This window comes from Odontesthes bonariensis, chromosome 13 (genome assembly GCF_027942865.1).
Source record: "Odontesthes bonariensis isolate fOdoBon6 chromosome 13, fOdoBon6.hap1, whole genome shotgun sequence".
Taxonomy (NCBI): Eukaryota; Metazoa; Chordata; class Actinopteri; order Atheriniformes; family Atherinopsidae; genus Odontesthes; species Odontesthes bonariensis.
In genome coordinates this window covers 2,947,845-2,969,920 of record NC_134518.1, presented here as the reverse complement: position 1 = coordinate 2,969,920, position 22,076 = coordinate 2,947,845, and the positions used below count along the sequence as shown (strand labels likewise).

General features: G+C 43.9%; 1 protein-coding gene across 1 annotated transcript in view; it reads left to right on the top strand.

Annotated features, from left to right (window-relative positions):
* The first annotated feature begins 10,440 nt into the window (after positions 1-10,440).
* LOC142397450 (storkhead-box protein 2-like) overlaps positions 10,441-22,076 on the top strand; it is a 69,148-nt gene continuing 57,512 nt past the window's right edge. Inside the window, exon 1 of the mRNA XM_075480811.1 lies at positions 10,441-11,361. Coding sequence (XP_075336926.1) covers positions 11,022-11,361 — 340 coding nt within the window. The 5' untranslated portion in view covers positions 10,441-11,021. The remainder of the gene's footprint in view (positions 11,362-22,076) is intronic.

The window sequence follows — 22,076 nt, the reverse complement described above, 5'->3', positions numbered from 1 at the left end:
CAGGAATATGATATTTTCATCGCGGCTGCTCACAGTGACAAGCCCGACCGAAAGAAAGCCTACATACTCCTCAATCTGGCAGCAAGCGAGGCTATCGAAAGGGAACGCACGTTCACATATGCACCTGCTCAACTGGATGGAGGGGGAGCCGAGATCCCTCCAGCAGAGTCTCGGGAGGATCCAGTGTGTTTGAAGAGGAAATTCAGATCCCTCTGCAGTCCACAGTCAAACATCACAATGGAGAGACATTCTTTCAACACAAGGAACCAAAAACCCGGTGAGACCATAGAGGCTTATATAAGCTCACTCCGAAACAAAGCTAAAACGTGTGACTTTGGGACTTTGCACAATGATTTAATTCGCGACAGGCTTGTTTGTGGCATTAGCTCAGATAGCGTGAGAAAGATACTGCTGAAAGAGTGTGATCTTACATTGTTGAAAGCTGTCAAAATATGCCAAATCAACGAACAAACAGAACAGCATACCAAACTGCTTGCAACAACGCCACGCAGTTCAACAAATGTGGATGCAATACGTCAAGACCGCAGAATGCAACAACCAGCTCGCAGCACTAGCAAGCAATACAAAGACCGTCCCAAAGCGGAAAACATTAGCTGCACCAACTGTGGCCATGAACACCCTGTGAAGAAGGAACTCTATCTGGCATATGGGAAGCAATGCAATTACTGCAAAAAGCTCAACCACTTCAAAAATTACTGCCGATCGGCAGCGAGAAGCAAGCAGTACAAGTCGGTCAACCAGATAGTCCATGCAGACTCAGACAGCAGCGGCGAGGACTGTGAATCTTTCGACATCGATGGGCTTTCACCAGGTGGAAATGAAATAAACATGCTGTCTGATGATGGTGTAAAGGACGAACTACACTGCAACGTAAAGGTCAATGGCAAAACGGTCAAACTGAAAGTAGACACTGGTGCAAAGTGTAATGTCCTCTCCCAGGATGCATTGAGGTACGTGAAATACACCGAAAAAAATCAACAAAGACAACAAGGCAAGGCTTGTCGCTTATGGAGGCACAGTGATACACACCGAGGAGACTGTGTTGTTGAAGTGCCAGACAAGCGACCAAAGATTCTACGACCTGCGTTTCCATGTGGTAAATGGCAAAGTGCAACCTCTGCTAGGGCTGCCGGACTGCCTGAAGATGGACCTCATGACTCTGAAAGACCAAGTTTTCCAGGTGAATGTAGCTGGCCAGAGCTCTTCTCAAAAGTGGTTTGATGACTACGCTGAGCTGTTCAATGACGAACTCGGCTCACTCCCTGTGACCTACCACATGAAACTGGACCTTGATGTCACACCTGTCATTCGCCCCCCTCGCCGCATTCCAGTTGCAATGATGGACAAAGTGAAAGCAGAGCTGGAATTCATGATGCAACAAGGAGTCATCACGCCCATCTCAGAACCCACTGAATGGGTATCCTCAATGGTGGCCACACACAAAAAAGACACTGACAAGATCCGTGTATGTATCGACCCAAGAGACCTGAATGAAGCAATGATGCGCCCCCATCATCCCATGCGCACAGTTGAAGAAGTTGCGGCCCAAATGTCCGGCGCCACCGTGTTTTCAGTGCTTGATGCCAAGAGCTCCTTTTGGCAAATCAAACTGGACCAAACATCATCATTCCTCACCACTTTTGCCACTCCATTCGGGAGGTATCGCTACCTGAGAATGCCATATGGTATCAACGCTGCGTCAGAGGTCTTTCAGAGATCCATGGAGCAAATCTTTGCCGGCCTCCCATGTGCAATAATCGTTGATGACATCATCGTGGGAGGACGAGACCTCAAAGAACATGATGAGAACCTGCAAAAAGTGCTGGACAGGGCACGCAAAGTGAAATTGAGGCTAAACCCCCAAATATGCAGATTCCAAGTGAAGGAAGTCAGCTATGTTGGCCATGTCTTCACTGAACAGGGGTTGAAACCAGATCCAGCAAAGATCCAGGCGATCACTGACATTCCGCCACCCCAGGATAAAGCTGCTCTACAACGCTTCCTGGGTATGATAAATTATCTGGGCAAATTCATTCCAAACCACAGCAACATTGCAGCACCTCTCCACCAGCTCCTGCATAAGGAAATAGCGTGGACTTGGACTGAACAACAACAAAAAGCATTCAACACTCTGAAACAGTGCGTGTCATCACCTCCAGTACTGCGTTACTATGATGTACAAGCACCGGTCACTCTCACCTGTGACGCTTCGCAATATGGCCTTGGTGATGCGTGCCTCCAGAATGACAGTCCTGTTGCCTATGCCTCTCGCACGCTCACTGAAACAGAAAAAAAATATGCACAAATTGAAAAAGAGCTGCTCGCTGTCGTCTCTACCTGTTTCAAGTTCTATGACTACATATATGGAAAGCCAGTGACCGTGGAGACAGATCACCAGCCCCTGGTCTCCATCCTGAAGAAACCCCTTCACACAGCGCCTGCACGTCTACAACGCATGATGCTGAAATTACACAAGTTCAACCTCACGTTGGTTTACAAGAAGGGAAAGGAACTGCACTTGGCAGACATGCTGTCACGTGCACCGAGGAACACCACAGCTTCACATGCCACCGAACTGGATAATTTTGAGGTAATGACTGTGCAGCACATCTCCTCCACTCGTCAGGAAGAACTCCACGCACACACGGCGAAAGACAGCTCCCTTCAGGCCCTGAGCAACATTATCAAGTATGGATGGCCAGACAGGTTGAGCAAGGTACCAGACACAGTGAAGGAATTCTTCCCATTCCGAGATGAGCTCTGTGTGGAAGAAGGAATAATCATGAAAGGCACAAGAGCAGTGATTCCACACACACTGCACAAGGAGTATCTCATGCTGCTTCACAAAGGACACCCCGGTGCTGAGGCCACCAAGCGGCGAGCACGCAACATTGTTTTCTGGACTACAATGGTGAGAGACATTGACCAATACGTACAGTCATGCGGCACTTGCAATGCCCTGAAACCACATCAGCAAAAGGAGCCAATGCAACTACACACTGTCCCAGAGCTCCCGTGGTCAACAGTGGCAACAGACTTATTCGAATGGAACAGCCAGCACTACCTTGTGCTGGTAGACTCCTATTCAGGATGGTTTGAACTGGATCCAATCAAGAAAATCACATCACAATGTGTAATCAACAAGCTGAAACGCCATTTCTCTGTCCACAGAGTTCCCCACAAGCTGTTGTCAGACTGCGGAACGCAGTTCACAAGCCAAACATTCAAAGACTTTGCAAAACACTGGGACTTTGTTCATGTCACCAGCAGTCCTGAGTATCATCAAGCAAACAGACTGGCAGAAAGATCTGTACGAAGTGCAAAACGCCTGCTGGAAACATCGAAGAGGGACGGCACTGACCTGTTCCTCACTCTTCTTAGCATCAGGAATGTCCCACGAGATGGCACGCTGGGCTCACCTGCACAAAGACTGATGTCCAGAGAAACACGCACAAATATGCCAATCAGCAAGCATCTGCTTAAACCAAAGTCAAAGAATGCGGAGTTGATCCACACGCACCTGTCAAAGAAAAGGGAAGCACAGAAAAGATTCTACAACCGTGGCAGCCGGCCACTCTCCACACTCCAAAGCTCTCAAGTAGTACGCCTGCAAACAGTGAAAGGACATGACAAAATCGGCATCATCAAAAGAGCCACAGCCGAACCACGGTCCTACCTGGTGGAATCAGGAGGCAAGGAATACCGCAGGAACCGGCGACACCTACTGCCAGTCACAGAGCCACCGCCAACAGACCTACCAACAGAGAGGACCAGCAGTGAGACTGTGCCCAGTCTCCCCGCATCTCCTCTCAGGCATCCCGTTGTGCACACTGAGCATACACCTGAAAACCTCAGGGAGTCACCTCTCCCACCTGTCACTGAATCCTCCCCGGCCCGTTCCAGATTTGGCAGGCTCCTAAAGCCTAACCCAAAATACAATGATTTAAAAAAAAAAAAAAAGAGCGAGAGAAAAGAAATGAAAAAAAAAAAAAAAAGCAATTCTGTTGTCCCTACACAGATTCTACTTTGTGTTGTTCAATGACACTTGTTTTCATACTTTTCAATGTTTTGTTGGATATGTTAGATAAATGGCCTGCAAGCAAAAAAACAAGTTCATTTAAAATCACATCTGTTATGTGGAGGTTATTGAAAGCTATTTTACTAATGGCTTTATTCATCACAGGAATGTGATACGTTTTCTCTTACCAGCGTTCTATACTAAAGAAGAGGGATGTAGAATGATGTCGTAAATCACATGGTTACGTCACGTACGTGAGTCTACCTACGGATGTGGATACAAGCTGCATGCCTGTAATGTTGTGGAGTTAGTTAATAAATCTTCTGAAATGATGCCTGCCTCCGTGCCATTCTACAGATAAGAATAAAGGGCACAGCCTTGCAAAACTCGTGCACTATCGAGCACACGGAGGACTTTCTAGCACCAAACAAGTGCAGTACCCCTGTTGCTAGCTAGTATAACCTAATTGCTAATGCTTTTTCAGGGAGAGGAGTCCGAGTTACCTAAGATGAGTGTCTTTGCATGTGAGACTTGTGGATAGATACAATTCATATTTATCATCGACATTCTAAAATTGTGAATGAAATCCAGTTCTGTGTATTTATTTAGACTACAATTCCACCACTCCTGGCTCCGACGCCGCATCCATACACACACCTGTGCTGCGATAGAGACTATTACTCCACAAAAAGCCTAAATTAAACATTTTGCTCTCTTTGTCTTTAATTTTCTTCTCCTTGTAGCCAATTTGTTCAATTGACTAATCCCATCATAGAAGTTGCCGCGTGTAAATAGACACCAGCATCTCCATTTCTGATTTTGACTTCCTGTGTCTAGGGATGTCTTTGTTTTTCGCTTATGTGCATCATGACATCGCATGCAGGTAGGTTCAGTATGGTGAACCGTTCACACTGAAATCCGAATCTTATTAATCATTAAAATAGTAATGTGAACCAGGGGCGTCTGTAGCTTGAGCAAACATTCGGGGCTGTAGCCCAGACATGAAAATAATTTTTAACGGGGTTCCGGTGGTTTCTCCCCCGGGAAAAAAAATTAAAAAAGGGGGTGTTAAAATGAAATTTTAACACACTTCATGACCAGCTGCTACACAATTAAGAGTTCAGCTTTGGCCACTAGGGGGCCACATCTCGGAGTTCACGAGTAGCCCTACTGCTTCCAGTGAGTAACTCGAGCCACAGTCGATGGCTCGAGCCAATCAGAGGTCATCACCAAATGAAGAGCCTGCCTACTTTTTGTTACATATTGTATACATTTCGCGATGAATGTGTATTTGGGCATGGAGGAAGAGGACTCAAGACGCTGCTTTTCTGTATTTAATTTTCTGCAAAAGACATCAACAGAGGTTGTTAGCCTTCTGTCTCTCCCTACACCTCTGCTCCCTCAGCAAAACACAACGGGACCGTGCAGAGCTTTAAATTTTCTTTTACAGAAGAACGTTTTATCGAACAAAAAATAATACACAAGAAGAAAACGTTGCCACCTCGTGGCGAAATTAACACAAGAGCGTGGGGTGGAGTAACAAAACAGAAACAAAATTCATAACCCAAAAATGAAAAACACATACCTGCAGAAGACATCAACAGAGGTTGTTAGCCTTCTGTCTCTCCCTACACCTCTGCTCCTAAACATATACACATATAATGTTAACGCCGCCAGGAAGTGCAAACCAGCAACCTTAAGGGCCGTGTATACTCTCGCAGCAGTGTGTCGCAGCGAGCTTGTCGCAGACACGACGCAGTTATATTTGATTTATGCCTACTTTTGAAGCGCTGTCTGTGCTATGTTAATCCCACGCCACAACGCAAGAGGGACAATCACGAACAAGCTAGGATTGTGGGTGTTACGGTTACGGAGGTCATTCAACAACAATGGCGACTGGACGAATGCGCACTTTGATTGAGATGCAGCTGATCGATCTAGAAATAGAAGAAATATTGCTACTACTGGAGCTGGCAGAGAGGCGAAAGAATCGTCACGGTTAGCACGGTTAGCGTCACCATTAGCCGGTTAGCAAACCGGAAATACGCATAGTGTAGAGTGGAGTTGACCAATCAGAGGCCTCCTTTCTCTCCCCCCTGCGACGATATCTGCGACACTGTCTGCGGTGAGTTACAATTTTGAGGAGGTGCACCAGAGTGTCTGCGTAAGGGGCGGGGGCATGTCTGCGTTACCTGCGACACACACGCACGCAGACGACCTGGTTTCCGATCAGGCTTTAGCCGGTTAGCAAACCGGAAATACGCATAGTGTAGAGCGGATGTAGAGTTGACCAATCAGAGGCCTCCTTTCTCTACTCCCTGCGGCGATGTCTGCGGCACTGTCTGCGGTGAGTTACAATTTTGGGGAGGTGCACCAGAGTGTCTGCGTAAGGGGCGGGGGCATGTCTGCGTTAACTGCGACACACACGCAAACGACCTGGTTTCCCACCATAAATCAGCCTTCAAGGCTGATGCTACATGGGTTACACGAACGCATGAATAAATCGCGCCAAAAACGCGAACCTAAAAACATCCATAAAACTTATATTAATGGTAAAAAAGTAACACAAGACAGCTTGGTAACATAAAGTATGTAACAGAGAATAATGTACAACAAATATTTAAATAATAAATGGCTAAATTTTCGAAGAAAATAACACGATGTCACTGCTGTATTATCCACACTTACCCTCAGCAAAACACAACGGGACTGTGAGGGCAGAGGGGAGGGGCTACAGAAGCCCAGGAGCAACAAAAAGGGCAGAGTGCAGGTGTGTAATCAACTCAGGGAAAATGTATAAAATAATGACAACATGTCTCAACATGTCCATATTTGGGCATGTCAGAATCCTGCGGTCTGAGCTGGTTACAAAGTTGCATGATGACAGCAGGCAGCGGTAGTCTATCACCGCTCAAAGTGTGGTCCACGGAGCTCTTCTTCTTATACATATTTTATTTATGTCAGTCCAGAGAGATTCGGGGCTGAAGCCCCGAATGACCAGGTCTCTCGACGCCTCTGATGTGAACAGGCCAACAAAAATCGAATCTGAGTAGTAAATTGGAATTGAGCATTAAGGCCCGCATGTCACAGTTTGTACAGGAACAGACCGAAGTGAAGACAATGAAGTGAGCGAGGCTGTCAGGTTGGGTGGGTGCGAGGCGTGGAAAGGACACAAACAACACAAAAAAAAGCAAACTTGATTTATTCTTCACAGAGGTCCACATGCTGTTTGGAGTTGGAGGATACCTGGTATTTTGTGAAATTAAGAGATCGTGGAAAGCGTTTGATGGGGTCACAAGGGCAATCAACGCTCAGACTGAAATGCTACGGGAGCAGAATCGGAAACTGGATGCAACCTTGGCGCAGGTTCGCAGGCTGGCTGAGATTCCTGGACTCAGAAGAGAAGTGGATTGACCTGGGAGAATGGTTGATTGATCGCTTGGACCGGGCGGAAAGAGTCCACATCCCACAATTCGGCTGAATTCGGGACTTCGCCATGAGATACCAGCAATGGACAGAAAGACAGAGAGCGCAATCAGTTGTCTGTCTGACCCAAATATTAATTGTTATTACAATCCGGTGCCCCATACTGGCCTTGTAGCCAGCTGCATAATCACTTGTCCACGTTTGTTATGATAACATGATGCTCACTCCCAGGTGCTACCCCTCCCTTCCTGCACTCCTGTGAGATTTGTTGTGGAACTGGCTGACATATTCCAACTTGTCAAGGACAATTGCCTGATCCAACATTCTGTGCAGACTTACTGAACAAACACACACGCATACACATACATGGTCACTTATAACACATGCAACTCCTCACCTCTTCACTGTCCCATTGCTTATTGTGTTGTCTTGTGTATATGTTGCTTTTTATGTGCTGAGGTTTTTTTTTTTTGAGATCTCAGACCGTATCCTGATAAGGGTACAGTGTGAAGTATGATTTTTTTTTTTTTCCCTCCCCTCACCCAATGTTGTCTCCCTTCCTTCTTATCTGGCGGCGCCTGCGTGGCCGTGAGCCCGCGGGCTGCGATGCCTGGTCACACTCTCTCTCCCATGTCTGTTTTCTGACCGAAATTGGAATTTCCCCTCGGGGATTAATAAAGTATAATTGATTGATTGATAAAGCGCGGCTGAGCCGGATACCAAAACTAGACTGTGGAAAAACAAAACAATACTATGACGAGAAAAAACAAAAGACTTAGCTTGGCTTGACTTGAGACCATGAGTGATGGTGATGACGGTGTAAGGATCTGACAAAGTGAAAGAGGAAACCTGGAAACTAAATACTGAGTGGGTGATAGGTGAGTGAGTGCAGCTGAGGGGAAAAACACAGGTGGTGTGAATGAGGGTGATGGCAGAGCAACAGAAACTATGGGGAAAACATGGCCAAACTAAATACTGGACCTCAACCGAAAACTTAACAAAACTAAGACATGAGAAAACTAAAACATGACAAAACTAAAAACTAAAAAGGGAAACTAAAAACCAAGGCAAGAGATAAACTTAAAATGACAGAACTAAAAACATGGCAAAAACCCCATGGACGTGACAGAGGCGTAAGCTGGCAGGCAGTGTTGAAGGTTTAATAACTAAACACAGAGGTAAAAAAAAAAAAAAAGGGAATTAACGGTGAAAAAACACATGTAACATGAAAATGATCCGACAAGATTCAACTAAAAACTGGGAGCAGATATACTGAGGGAAATAATTACAAATGCACAGCCGGTGAGGGAATCAGCAAAGGAAACCAAGTGTGACAGAGAAGTAAACTAACAGAAGCAGTGGCGGCTGCTGACTTTTAAAACAGGGGAAGCCCATATTACGCACTCAGGGTTGTAGTGGCTCGTGCCATCCCAAAGCAGAAGATAGCAAAGTTAAAAAGAATTAGTTATAACATAGCTGTGTCTAGTATGACAAGTATGCCCAGCAAATACACAGAAAGAAGGTATAGACTTTGAAAATTCACACAGCAAGGCCAAAATCAAGTATGATGGAATCTAAGGCCTGTAAATGGCTGGATCAGAATCTGTGGAGCATTTTCCCTGTCATAATGAATACTTAGAGTTTGATGGAGCATAGCCGCCATTGTGACAAAACTACTAGCTAACACGACAAACAAATGCACAACAGGAATATGATTGACAAAACTTCTAAACAACAAGGATGTGTTTCTTGTTTACAGTGTAATATTTACAAAAGTTAATGTGTGTGAGGATGGAAATGGAAACGATGGGAAATGAGTAAAACTCCGACAGCACTTTCACAGACAACCAGTCTCTTTCGTATCCGCTTTGGGACTGAAGTTCCAGCGTGCTTCTCCCCGCTTAAAAATTCGGCTGCCACAGAATCTCTCATGATGGACAAACACTAACTCCAATCATCACGACACAGCCCCTCATATTGACACGCCCACGTCTAATCTACCCCCAGAGACGCCGAGCAGCCTCGGAAGTGATGAGTTTTTGTCGATTTAGCCAATGATGACCTAGATTTGTAGAAAAAAACTTGACTCTCCCGCCCCCTCCTGAAGCCGGCAGCCCTCGGCTCGGAAGCCTGGCTGTTAGTGGCGGCTTCATAACATGATTTCCTCAGTGAACGGCGGCGATTTCAGAACAAATCACTTCATTAAGCTACAGGACAAAATGTTGTAGTTATGAAAGTAAATGCAGTATTGGGCATATCTTGTGTTTTGTGAATAACTGTTTTATCGTCAATTTAACATTGAAGATGTAGCAATTTCGCCAGAGAATGGGAGAGGCTGTCCGGCTTCCCGTGTTGTCTCTGAATAGCCACGGCTGATATTGAGTAATATCTATTACTCAATTTTATTAACAAAAATGGCAAATAAAGTAAACTCACTCACCGAAGCACCATCACCCGCGTTGGTGGACATGGCTGATCTGTCCAATGTAGCGTAACTTGATTGGCTGCCGTTGGATGAATTGAGACAGGGATCGATTGCTTCTCCCTGTTTACCCGGCTGTTGAGTCTGGTTCTTTTTCCACTGAATTTTTTGAAGTTGAATTTTTTTTTAATGTTGAATTTTTTTACACTGATTTTCGTTTTTAGAATTTTTTTTTTTTTTACACTGTTGGTTTTTCAAATTCAAAGTCTGATTTTGATGCTGTAAAAATTCAATATTAGAAATTCGTATTCAAACTCTGATGGCACAGAAAAACTTCCATACAAAACAGACTTGTCGGGGTATTTATCGTAAATGGGTGCAAGAAGTATACTGAAATGATGATTGCATTCGTTCACAAAGCCGTGACATCACAAGTGTTGCAGATGTGGGAGGAAGGCAGTGTGTTCGGACTTGTTACGCTGTCCTGACGCAGCTCCGTAGCGACGGCGCTTTCTGTCACGGTGTCTAGATGAGTCGCTACTCCGTCCAGCAGCGGTCCAACGCACAGTGTCGAAGCTTGGCAGATGCGAAACGAGACGCTATTGTACGGGAACTGGAAACCGTGTCCCTCATAAATCGTGAGGGGTAGTTCAGAAGGAGGCGTCCCACGAGACCGCGTTGCTGCCTAGTGACAAGAAGAGGGCGGCTCGCGCATCTGTTGCCAGGGTGAATTAATGAACACGTTAGCATCCAGCTAGCTAGCTCTGTTACTAAGTCCGTAACCTATCAATGAGCCTGACAACTTAAATCATCAATGTCATCTCACGTTTATGATCGACAGCCATCGACACGTATCTTCGTGAAATACCGGGCCTAGTCACGCGGTGATATATCACGACCGAAAACGACCGTTGACATGCAGGAATGAGTTTCATGTAAGACTAAAGAGCTAACGAGAGCTAACAGGCTAACTTGACGCTCATAGAACTGTAAGATATGTGGGTGCTGCGGAGCGTAGTCGCACTGCCAGCTAACATGGGGCTTTTATTTCCCATAAAGTGTCCGGCTTTTTTGGAATAGATGCATATAATGACTATACAGCATATGATTGTCAGCTAGGACGCCGTCGCGACAATGGAGTCTTTCCTGCAGATAGCTCCCCATTCTTTAGCCATAGTGCTGTCCAGGGTCGGGGCTGGCGAAGCGTCAGGCGCGGCCGGTGTGTCAGAGAGCGACGAGCTGCCGAGACACCACACCGGTTATGAGATTTTTGCTGATTTTAAAGCGGAAAACTCTCAGCAGCATGTTTGGAACCAGCGGATTACTGAAGCTGTGTCAGAGACGTTCTTTCTGGGATGGATAGATGAGCACGTGCTGCTGATCCAAGGGAAGGAGGACCATCTGGAGGTGCTGAGGGAGGGATGGATGCGGAGGTCTCTCAACCCGCCCCGTGGATTCACTATCAAATACCTTGGTAAGGGACATACACCCTTTCACCCTTGGTGGCTTAGGGCATCATAGCAGGGGCGATTTTAGGATCTGGTCTTTAGGGGTGCCCAGCCCCCAGTGCTCACAGAGGCACATTATTTCTCACTAACTGAGGCGAACTAGTACATTTATCAATTTTGGAGCCGTATTAGTTTTGCTTTGAGTAGTGTTTTCCCCTACAACATTCAATTTTGACCTCTTCATTTCAAAAGACTGTGGCTTGACAGGGATAACAGAGAGCCTGAGACAAATATTGAAGATAACTCAACATTTATTTTGGGAAATGTAGAATTCTATGTGTGGAACAACTATCTTACGACCGGAACAAAATGCCAAGCCGTAGATAACTCTAGCGGCAAGCAGTCGTGTGAATGTGCCAACCAATCAGAAGAGATGTAGTTGAAAAGTGGACTGGTCACGAACCTCGTTTTGAAGCAGGGTTGCCAGACACTAGGGCTGTCGCGATAACCGCAAAATGCAATCACCGCGGTGCTGAGAGGACCTCCGCGGTGCGTGTCCAGGCCACCGCCACCACCGCCCACCGCACGCCCGCTTGCACGCGCAGAACAACTCGAGAAACTAAAAGAGTTTTTAAGACTGCACAGTAGATACAAAGCGACTGACAGAACTGATATTTTTTTAAAGCCAGCACAGTAATAATTATACATTGTATATTCCCCGCAAGGCAGGAGAAACACATTAACACAGCTTGGTGCCGCGTTTCTGTCGTCATCTTTGCATATAGGCACCGCACACGCACACACGTCTGCATGCTACTCGGTGTGGTCTCATTCTCCCTCGGCAGCTGATATTACAAGAATATGCCTACTCAGTGTCGTAGCAATAGAAGTTAAAATAAAATGCAGTGGCCTACCTTTATCTCGGCTTTACTCCTCTGCCTAGTCCGGACACTTTATGGCTTTGAATCTTCCCTTATTATCCATGTTTACCGTTGTAAATGCGACCGTCTAATAAATGGACTGTACTTGTATAGCGCTTTTCTAGTCTAGCTGACCACTCAAAGCGCTTCTAACTACATGCCACATTCACCCATTCACACACACTCATACAGCACGTCTATGCCTATACACACACTACGTGCTTTCTAATCATTCACACACACATTCATACACCGATGGATTTATCGGTAGGCAACGTGGGGTTCAGTGTCTTGCCCAAGGACACTTCGACATGTAGCCCGAGGAAGCCGGAGTCGAACCACCGACCTTCCGATTGGTGGGCGACTGCTCTTCCTCCTGTGCTACAGCCGCCCCAGATCATCAACAATAAACTACCTTCCACAGAACCACAGCTTGGTGTGCACATTTGCTGTTGGGAAATACCTGATCATTTCAACAAAACTGTGTAGGTGAAACTATTTAAAAAAAAAAAAAAAAAAAAAACGTTTAAAAAATGTGCCGTGCCAGAAATAAGCTCTAACAGTTTCGCGGAAACAGCTGAAGTTCAGCTTGGGTTGGTTGGTCGGCGGCAGTCTGTTAAAAAAAAAACTGTATCCCGGACACGTGAGCTCAACTGCTGCCCTGATCTGCTTCGTTTTTCTCCGTCATTCCTAAACGAAACGTGCGCAGGTCTGCAACAATGTTGATATTTGCCATGTGGCACTGGCAACAATGTTGCAGAACTGGGGTATGCGCTGCTTGATCTCCGCTATGTTGGTCTGTGAGCGAGTAAATGACAGGCAAAGCAAAGTGAAATGTCAGAATCGCTGGGGAAAAAAGCCGGATTATGCGCTCGATTTTCATCTAACATTGCGTGTCGTGGAAAGTAGCCTAATGAACAAAAATGCGATATCACCGCATACCGCGCTGTTTAGCGGCTAGGAGTCACCGCGGTGGGAATTCCCTCACCGCGACAGCCCTACCAGACACACAAGGTTGCCAGATTGGCCAGTCGCACCAGAGTATTGCGCAGGGGCAGAGCAAGTTTTTTGCATAATATAATATTTCAAAAATGTGCTGAGCCAGGGGGTGCCGAGCTATCTCACGGTGGTGCCTTGGCACCACTAAAAATACCCTAGCCTCGCCCCTGCATCATGGTATCTCAGACAAACACCCGGATGTTGATACTGCCCTTTGTTGTTTTAACCATCAGTTCATCAACCTGCCCCCAGTTTCCCCAACCCACTTTTTTTTTAGAGGCAGTGACACTATAAAATTGGTGAGGTGTTGAGATGCTCTTGCACTTTAAAATGTCTTCAGAATAATTTGGATCAGCTTCTGCTGTGCTGCCTTGGCTTGTGTTTGTGTGCTTTTTACAATCGCACCTTAATATCATTTATTCACCAAATATAAAGTTCCACCTGCTGTTTTACACCTATCAGCCACAGCATTAAAGGATAAGACCGTTTTTTTGACATTGGGCCCTTGATTTCACATTATAACATGATGTTCTACTCACCCCTGCTTGTTGTTGGTCATTTGGAGCTGTTCCGAAGATATTCGCGAGGCGTCTGGCTGCTCTCTTGAGATATTCGGCCATGAAACGGTTTCCTATGGGCAAGTTTATACAGGCACAAACTATGCTGTTTATAATTTATTAATTACTGTACACTAGCACTGATAACGTGGAGGTGCGTCGCTTACTTAAAAAAATCCGGGTTACTAATTTTGAATTTTAGCCGAATGAATAAATAGGCAGCAGGTCTGTGGGCTGTCTGTGGCAGTAGCACGATGATGACGTCAGTAACACCCACTTTACGACAAAAATTCAAAATTACAGTAACCCGGATTTTTTTAAGTAAGCGACGCACCTCCACGTTATCAGTGCTAGTGTAGAGTAATTAATAAATTATAAACAGCATAGTTTGTGCCTGTATAAACTTGCCCATAGGAAACCGTTTCATGGCCGAATATCTCAAGAGAGCAGCCAGACGCCTCTCGAATATCTTCGGAACAGCTCCAAATGACCAACAACAAGCAGGGGTGAGTAGAACATCATGTTATAATGTGAAATCAAGGGCCCAATGTCAAAAAAACGGTCTTATCCTTTAAGACAGGTGAAGTGACACTTCTCATTTTCTGATGTTCTGCTGGGAAAACCTGCATGTGGACATTCACTCAGATGTTACTCTGACAGCACTCCCTCCCGCAGGAGCCTTCCTGAGCATCACAAAACATGTCAAAGGATGTGCTCGAACATCCTGAGGTGTTCATCTCACCTCCAAACTCCCCACACACACCTGTCTGATGGGATCTGATGAATCTGGGGTCAATCCACAAGGCCCAGAGGTTCTGCTGCTAACGTCCCGGTACCAGACACTGCAGGACCCCCTCAGTATTAGGTGGGGGGTTATGATGATTTGGCTGATTGGTGTACATCCGTCATGATACCAGTGTGACAGTGTTATAGGTTTAAAAGGGTTTAACGTCCTATTCTTTTCTTTCCTTTATAGTTAACACCTATTTTCAGCCTGACCCTGAATATGTGCATCAGAGGTGTTGTTAGACATAAAGTTCTGCTGGGACACATCCCCCCACCACAATTTTTAAAAAGGTTATGGGGTTATACAGTATGATTACCTTTAATCAAGGACACATCTCTTTATTTTCAGAGCAGGATTCCTTGTTTTCATTCTCAGATATTGTGCTGCTCTCTCTCAAAACGTTTGTCCTCATACTCAAAAAGTTCCTGCTTATACGCCAACATGTTCAGCTTCAACTCTAACAAGTGTTTTTGCTCTCAGATACAATGCTGCATGTGCAACTGTAACTCCACAGTTTGAGCCGTTGTCCTTCCATCCAGGTGTGCTCACAGGTTGTTCCTCCTCAAAGGTTTCCACTGCTCACTCAAAACAAAAACCTCAGCCAATAGGGTGCCAGATATGATGCTGATGTCACTGCCTTCTTGTGGGTGGGCTCATTTTACTTCACAATTTCACCTCGAGGGGCTTACCGGTTAAATGGTTTTAACACTTATGGTCATGGGTCGACCAAACCGGTATAATAAGTACTTATGTTTTATGATGCAGTGCCTTGCAAAAGTATTCACCCCCCTCGGCATTTTTTTCTGTTTCGTTGCCTCACAACCTGGAATTAAAATGGATTGTTTGAGAGTTTGCACCATTTCATTTACAGAACATGCCTACAATTTTGAAAATGTTTTTTTATATTTTTTTTTTTATTGTGAATCAACAAAATAAGAGAAAACTTCAGCGTGCGTAACTGTTCACCCCCCCTTAAAGTCAGTACTTTGTAGAGCCATCTTTTGCGGCACTTACAGCTGCAAGTCTCTTTGGATAAGTCTCTAGGAGCTTGCCACATCTTGCCACTGGGATTTTTGCCCATTGCTCAAGGAAAAACTGCTCCAGCTTCTTCATGTTGGGTGGTTTTCACTTGTGAACAGCAATCTTCAAGTCAAACCACAGATTCTCAATTGGATTGAGGTCTGGACTTTGACTAGGCCATTCCAACGCATTTAAATGTTTCCCCTTAAACCACTCGAGTGTTGCTTTAGCAGTATGCTTCAGGTCATTGTCCTGTTGGTGAACCTCCGTCCCAGTCTCAAATCACAGGCTGACTGACACAGGTTTTGCTCAAGAATATCCCTGTATTTAGCACCAGCCATCTTTCCCGGTCCCTGCTGCTGAAAAACATCCCACACTGTGGGGATGTGTTGGGTTTGCACCAGACATAGGGTTTTCCTTGGTGGCCGAAAAGTTCAACTTTAGTCTGATCTGACCACAGCACCTTCCTCCATACATTTGGGGAGTGGCCCTCATGCCTTTTGGCAAACTCATAACGTACCTTCTTATTCTTAACAGCCAGTAATGGCTTTTTTTGGCCCCTCTTTCATAAAGCCCAGCTCTATGGAGTGTATGGCTTATTGTGGTCCTGTGGACAGATGCTCCAGTCTCTGCTGTGGAACTGTGCAACTCCTTCAGGGTGACCTTTGGTCTCTGTGCTGCCTCTCTGATTATTGCCCTCCTTGCCCGGTCTGTGAGTTTTGGTGTGCGTCCCTCTCTTGGCAGGTTTGTTGTGGTACCATGTTCTTTCCATTTGAAGATGATGGATTTGATGGTGCTCCAGGTAATCATCAAAGATTTGGATTATTTATTTATTTTTTTATAACCCTGACCCTAACTTGTTTGGAGAGCTCCTTGGTCTTCATGGTGAGGCCTCTTGCTTTGTGGTGTTGCAGCTTCTGGGACCTTCCAGAAAAGGTGTGTTTATACTGACAGATCATGTGAGACTTAGATTGCACACAGGTGGACTTCATTTCACTAATTATGTGACTTTTGAAGGTAATTGGTTGCACCAGAACTTTTTAGGGGCTTCAGCAAAGGAGGTGGATATATATGCACATGCCAATTTTCAATTTTTTAAAGTCTTTTTTTATATGTATTTTTCTCATTTCACTTCACCATCTTAGACAATTTTGTGCAGATCCATCACATAAAACAAGATTAAAAAACATTTAAATTAGAGTTTGGAATGTAACAAAACAGGCAAAAAGCCATGGGGGCTTTTTTTTTTTCTTAAAAGAGATTTTATTTATTTTTTCAACCTGGGACGGAGATATCACCTGATGATTGAAAAAAAACCAAACAGTTTTCTGTGAACATTTTCTTCCTTGATTAAATGTTTCTACTTTATTAAGGACATCAAACATGATGTCATGCTTTCTGTCCATCTACTGATACAGTCTGTTTTAACCCGATTAATCAGATGCATTTTTAAAAATTTGCTTTGAATAAAAACAATGGGTCCCCAAACGGTTCTCCTCGGGGGGGGGGGGGGCTCAGAGTCCATACAGAGCGGGTGCAGCCAGAAAAAATAAAATGTACATTTTGTACACTGCTAGCAAACCATGGGCAGGTTTTTGTGAAAAGACAACCAGAAAAGGCAAAGGATGCCAAACATTGCAACAAGACAAAGAAATTTGAAGAGGTATACCTGGGCTTCATCAGAACAACGGTGGGCAGTAAAGAGACCACAGTGTGGCGTAAGTCTCAAAATATTAACAGTTGACAGTATTAAGTAGAGCTGGGCGATATGACGATATATATCGTGAGGACGATAGAAACATGTCTATCATGACCTTTCTCTATTTTTTTCTATCGTGATAAACTTTTTTTTTCATCATTTGCGACACTACACCGCTTTACGTCACGCGGCTTTGCTCTTAGTTAAGTTGCTAGGAGCCAAGCCGTGAGCCATCGCTGGATTGCAGTCTGAAAAGCAACGCCGAAATGCACAATTTAAAGACCTTTCTGTATAATTACTATGGTATTAAACAGATCGAATTGACAACATATTGGATAGGCGTATTGATGAACGGATATAAAGAGGCTCACGGACTTTTGGAAGTTTGAAGGAAGGGTACCGGTAAGTCAGTCATGTTTACTTAATAATAGCACCGCCGAGTGCATGGTGTTCAATGATTCTACACTGCTTTGGTACTGATAACAATTCAAGTTGTTTACTGTCGCGGGTATTTTAGCACACATGTGCTGGTTGTGAGTCGTGGCCGATGGACTGAAGCTAGCCTAGCCTTCTAGTAGCCGTGCAGAGTAGAACTACCAGGGAGGTTCTAGTGCTATGGCTATTTGCAGACCGGCTTTTAGAGTACCAAGAACTACTGTTTCCTCTGTTAGTTGTACTGACAGCGCAACCTTTCCTGACTGTCATCGCGAAAAGCAGTAGGGTAAAGCCTGATCTGTTGGATAAATCTCTGCACGCGTCTTTTTTTTTTTTTTTTTTTTTTTTTAAGTGCTTGTGGTGACCAAAGCGCTGAACAGTGAGAGAGAGAGAGATCTGCAGTTTTTGTTAAAGCAATGCAACGAGACACAGCAGACGCAGCAAAATGGACTCCATCCTCAAAGTTGTGAATGTCGAGCAGTGAATGTCGAGTAAAAGAGCATGTATTCACAAAGCTGTTTGTTTACTCTTATGGCCCCGAATTGCGCTGTGTTGTTCCCGGTTCGGGGTTGCGACTCCCACATTGGAAAACGAGATGACAGGTTAAAATAGGCGATGGCGGATTTTTTTCGACCCTGTCCATCAAAATAACGGACTATGAAAAAGTCTAATGCAACCTCTGTTGTGGTATATCGTGATATGTATCGCTATCGGGATATAAAGTAATCCATATCGTGATATACATTTTTTCCCATATCGCCCAGCCCTAGTATTAAGCTGAACAAGTTATGATGCTACTTGGAGACTTCTCATCCTGAACTCAAAGAAAAGCCAGTTGATTTCTTAAGAAAAACTGACTCGACTGTCATACACAGCTGCTTCCCGAAAACAGTATCTGTTCCATCAGATGCTTAACTGGCCTCCTGCAAATTAGCATAGAGTTGTCCAGAGTAAAAGTATTTGTGTGGTTTCAACTATGGTTGATGAAGCAGCAGCCACTAAACTACAGACTATTCCTCTGTCAAACAATACTATGTCAAGGCACATTTCTGTCCTGTCAAAAGATGTATAGAGGAGTAGCCACATGACACGATACGAGACATTCTAGATTCATTGATGCCGAAGGTGTGAAAGATTTGCTTTGTTGCAAACATGTGCCTAACAGAGCCACTGCAGACCAGTTGTTCAAAGTCATTGACTCTTACTCAAAAGAAGCAGATATTAAATGGAATGGAACAAGGGGGAAAAAAATCTGTTAAAAAAGTTTAAGTGGCAGTAGCATTTAAGTCAAGTCTTTAAAAAAAACACAGAGGAATTTCATAATCAAATTTTGTAAACTGCCTGATTTTTGTCAATGTTTGGAAATTTGGAGGGGCTTGAAATGTTTTCTTATGACAAAGGGGGACCCTGGAGAAAAAGTTTGGGAACTGCTGAGTAAAGGCATTAAAGAAAGACCCTAAGACCCCGTCCTATGTCACCAAAAAAAGTACTTAAGATTATACCATGGTCCGGATGAATACTCGATTCTGATTGGCTGGAGGGTGTAGGTTAAAAAGTGATAATGGACACCAAGGAAAGACATTCCGATCAAATTTCCTGATGACAGTTCTAAATGATTGCACTGGCTCAGAGCCTTATAAAAAGAATTAAAGTGATGGTTCGGAGTAGATTCACCCTAGGGTCATTTGAACCGTGACATCCAGCCAAGTAGCCCACCCGAAGTTTTTCCGATATTGGCTGAGCATCAGCTGAGTTACTGAGTTATCCCGAATAGCTTAGTACAAGCGCTAACAGACCCTGGCAGTATCTCCAAAATTACCACACTAAAATCACATGCCATGACACCAAACTTCTACAGTAGTACAAATATGGTCTGTACTCACAAAACGATGCATTTGGAAGTTTGTACATAGTCCAGGAGTTTATTATTATCAACACAAGCCTGATAGCTTCTCTGCTGCTAAAGCTGCGTCGACGTCACTTCCTTGATCTGGGAGCTTCAATGTAAGATGAGGGTTGATCTACTACTGTAGACAACAAAGCAAGGCTGCTCAATTTCTCCATTGATAAAATAAATTCACAACTCTACAACATAAAAATTCATGAAGAATATAGCATATACTTTGTTGTCTACAGTAGTAGGTCAACCCTCATCTTACATTGAAGCTCCCAGACCAAGGAAGTGACGTAGCTGCACCTAAACTACAACTAGCTGGTTAACACGGTTAATTAACTGAACCTTAACGTACTTCATTAGTTAAAGACCAGTCAGCTAATGCCTCACAATGCCAAAAAATGTTGTAATTTCATCAACTTACCGGAGAAAATTCTTCAGAAACACCAAAAATGAATGGCGTTCTATGGTGGAATTATTCGTGTTTTGAACTATCCGGAACTATCGGCAGCTCTGGGACCCACGTGACTTCCTTTCTTTCTAAAGAAGTCTATGGGAGTGTCGCCACTCTCGTTTTACACCACTCTGCGCTGACTCAAACGCTAGTTGGTAACCATGGCAACGGACACTCAACGTTATTTCACAGTTTATTTATCTTGAGGAAGCTAAGGTCCTTCAAGGTTTGCAACAAGATGTTGCAGATCTTCTACAAGTCTGTTGTTGAGAGCGTCATTTCCTCTGGCGTCATCTGTTGGGGCAGCAGCATCAGAACCAGGGACCTAAAAAGACTCAACAACCTGATAAGGAAGGCTGGTTCTGTTCTGGGGACGACTGTGGAACCTCTGGAGACAATAATGCAAAGAAGGATTTTGCATAAAATCAAGAGAATTATGGACAACCCTGAACATCCTCTCCATGAGACTGTTATCGGAAAACAGAGTCTCTTCAGTCAAAGGCTTCTTCAGTTTGGATGCAAAACGGACCGCTACAGGAAATCTTTCCTGCCCACAGCCATCAGCATCTATAATAACTCTTTGATTTAATTGAGCTACATCAACATTTAATTTCCCTCTGGGATAAATAAAGTATTTTTGAATTTGAATTGAATTGAATTGAATTGAATTGAATCACAACGGCAAGACAGACAAAAACAAGAGTGATGTTATAATCTATATATATATATATATATATATATATATATATATATATATATATACACATTAAAGTATTAATGATTGATTGAATATTTATTTATTTTGTAAGTGACCATGGTATAAGGGGGATAATGCCCACCGAAGTGTCCATTATCCCTTACATATTGTATAAATTAAGAAAATGTCCAAAGTTTAATTTCACCACCCCACTCACTGCATTTTGAGGACACTTTGTATATTTGAACATGCACACTTATGTAGTTCACCCTCATCTGGAAAAGTTAAATAACACTTGTGAATATATCGATCACCTCACTCGGGTAAAAAACCTGGGTTCTGTTCCATGAAACAGGTTAAACAAATTCAGGAGATGTAACTCATCAGTGCTACTCACCACTCTGTTTTCTCACCATGGATGTGTGTGCGTGTTCATGTAAAACGCAGGCAGTGTTGGATTCAGCTGACTGATCCCAATCATGGATCCAATGAACTATCATGGAACTATAATCGCATATGAGTATTTAAACATTTCAAAGCAGGAAGGAAAGATGGCAAAAAAGAAAAAGAATGCAGACTGCCTTAATGTGAAAATTGATCAGATGATCAATATTACTAACACATTATTTAAACGGGAGTGGACCTGGCATTTTTTGTTTATATTTTATTGAATTAATTGAAGCAGGTCTGTCCTGAGGCATGCGGAAAAAGTCAAATTTAATTTAAATTGTTGGCTATTGTAAGTTTTCTTTTTACCAACGAAAAACATTCAAACCGCTCAGAGGGCTTATTGTTTCTATCCAAGTTAATTTTCTCTCATTCAAGCACTAAAATGTTAAACGAGGAGGTTTAGGCGTCTGGTTATTTTTGATCAGTTTTGAAAACACAATATGGAAGTGGAAATTAATATAAATGTACATGTAATTTAAAGAGTATAAAAGGCTGTACTCTCATAAACTGTAAGAGGAATTAACAAGGAAAATAGTTCTTAGTTCTTTAAAAGTCAGTAGGAACAAGCCTACAGTGAACAGTTTCTACTCTTCACACAGAGTGTTATTGACGGACAAAAGACATCTTTGCTAGCTGCTGGTGCTTCTCCTTATAATTCCCACATGCCAAACAGAAGCGCCTCAGCCCTGCATCACCGTATCCTTACACACTTCCAGCTGGCCTTGCTGAATCAGCTGAGGGATAACCAGTGGTGCACAGAGTGCTCCGCTCCAGTACCTGAGTCAAAGTATTGATACTCATGGTCAAGTCTTACTAAAATCAAAATTTT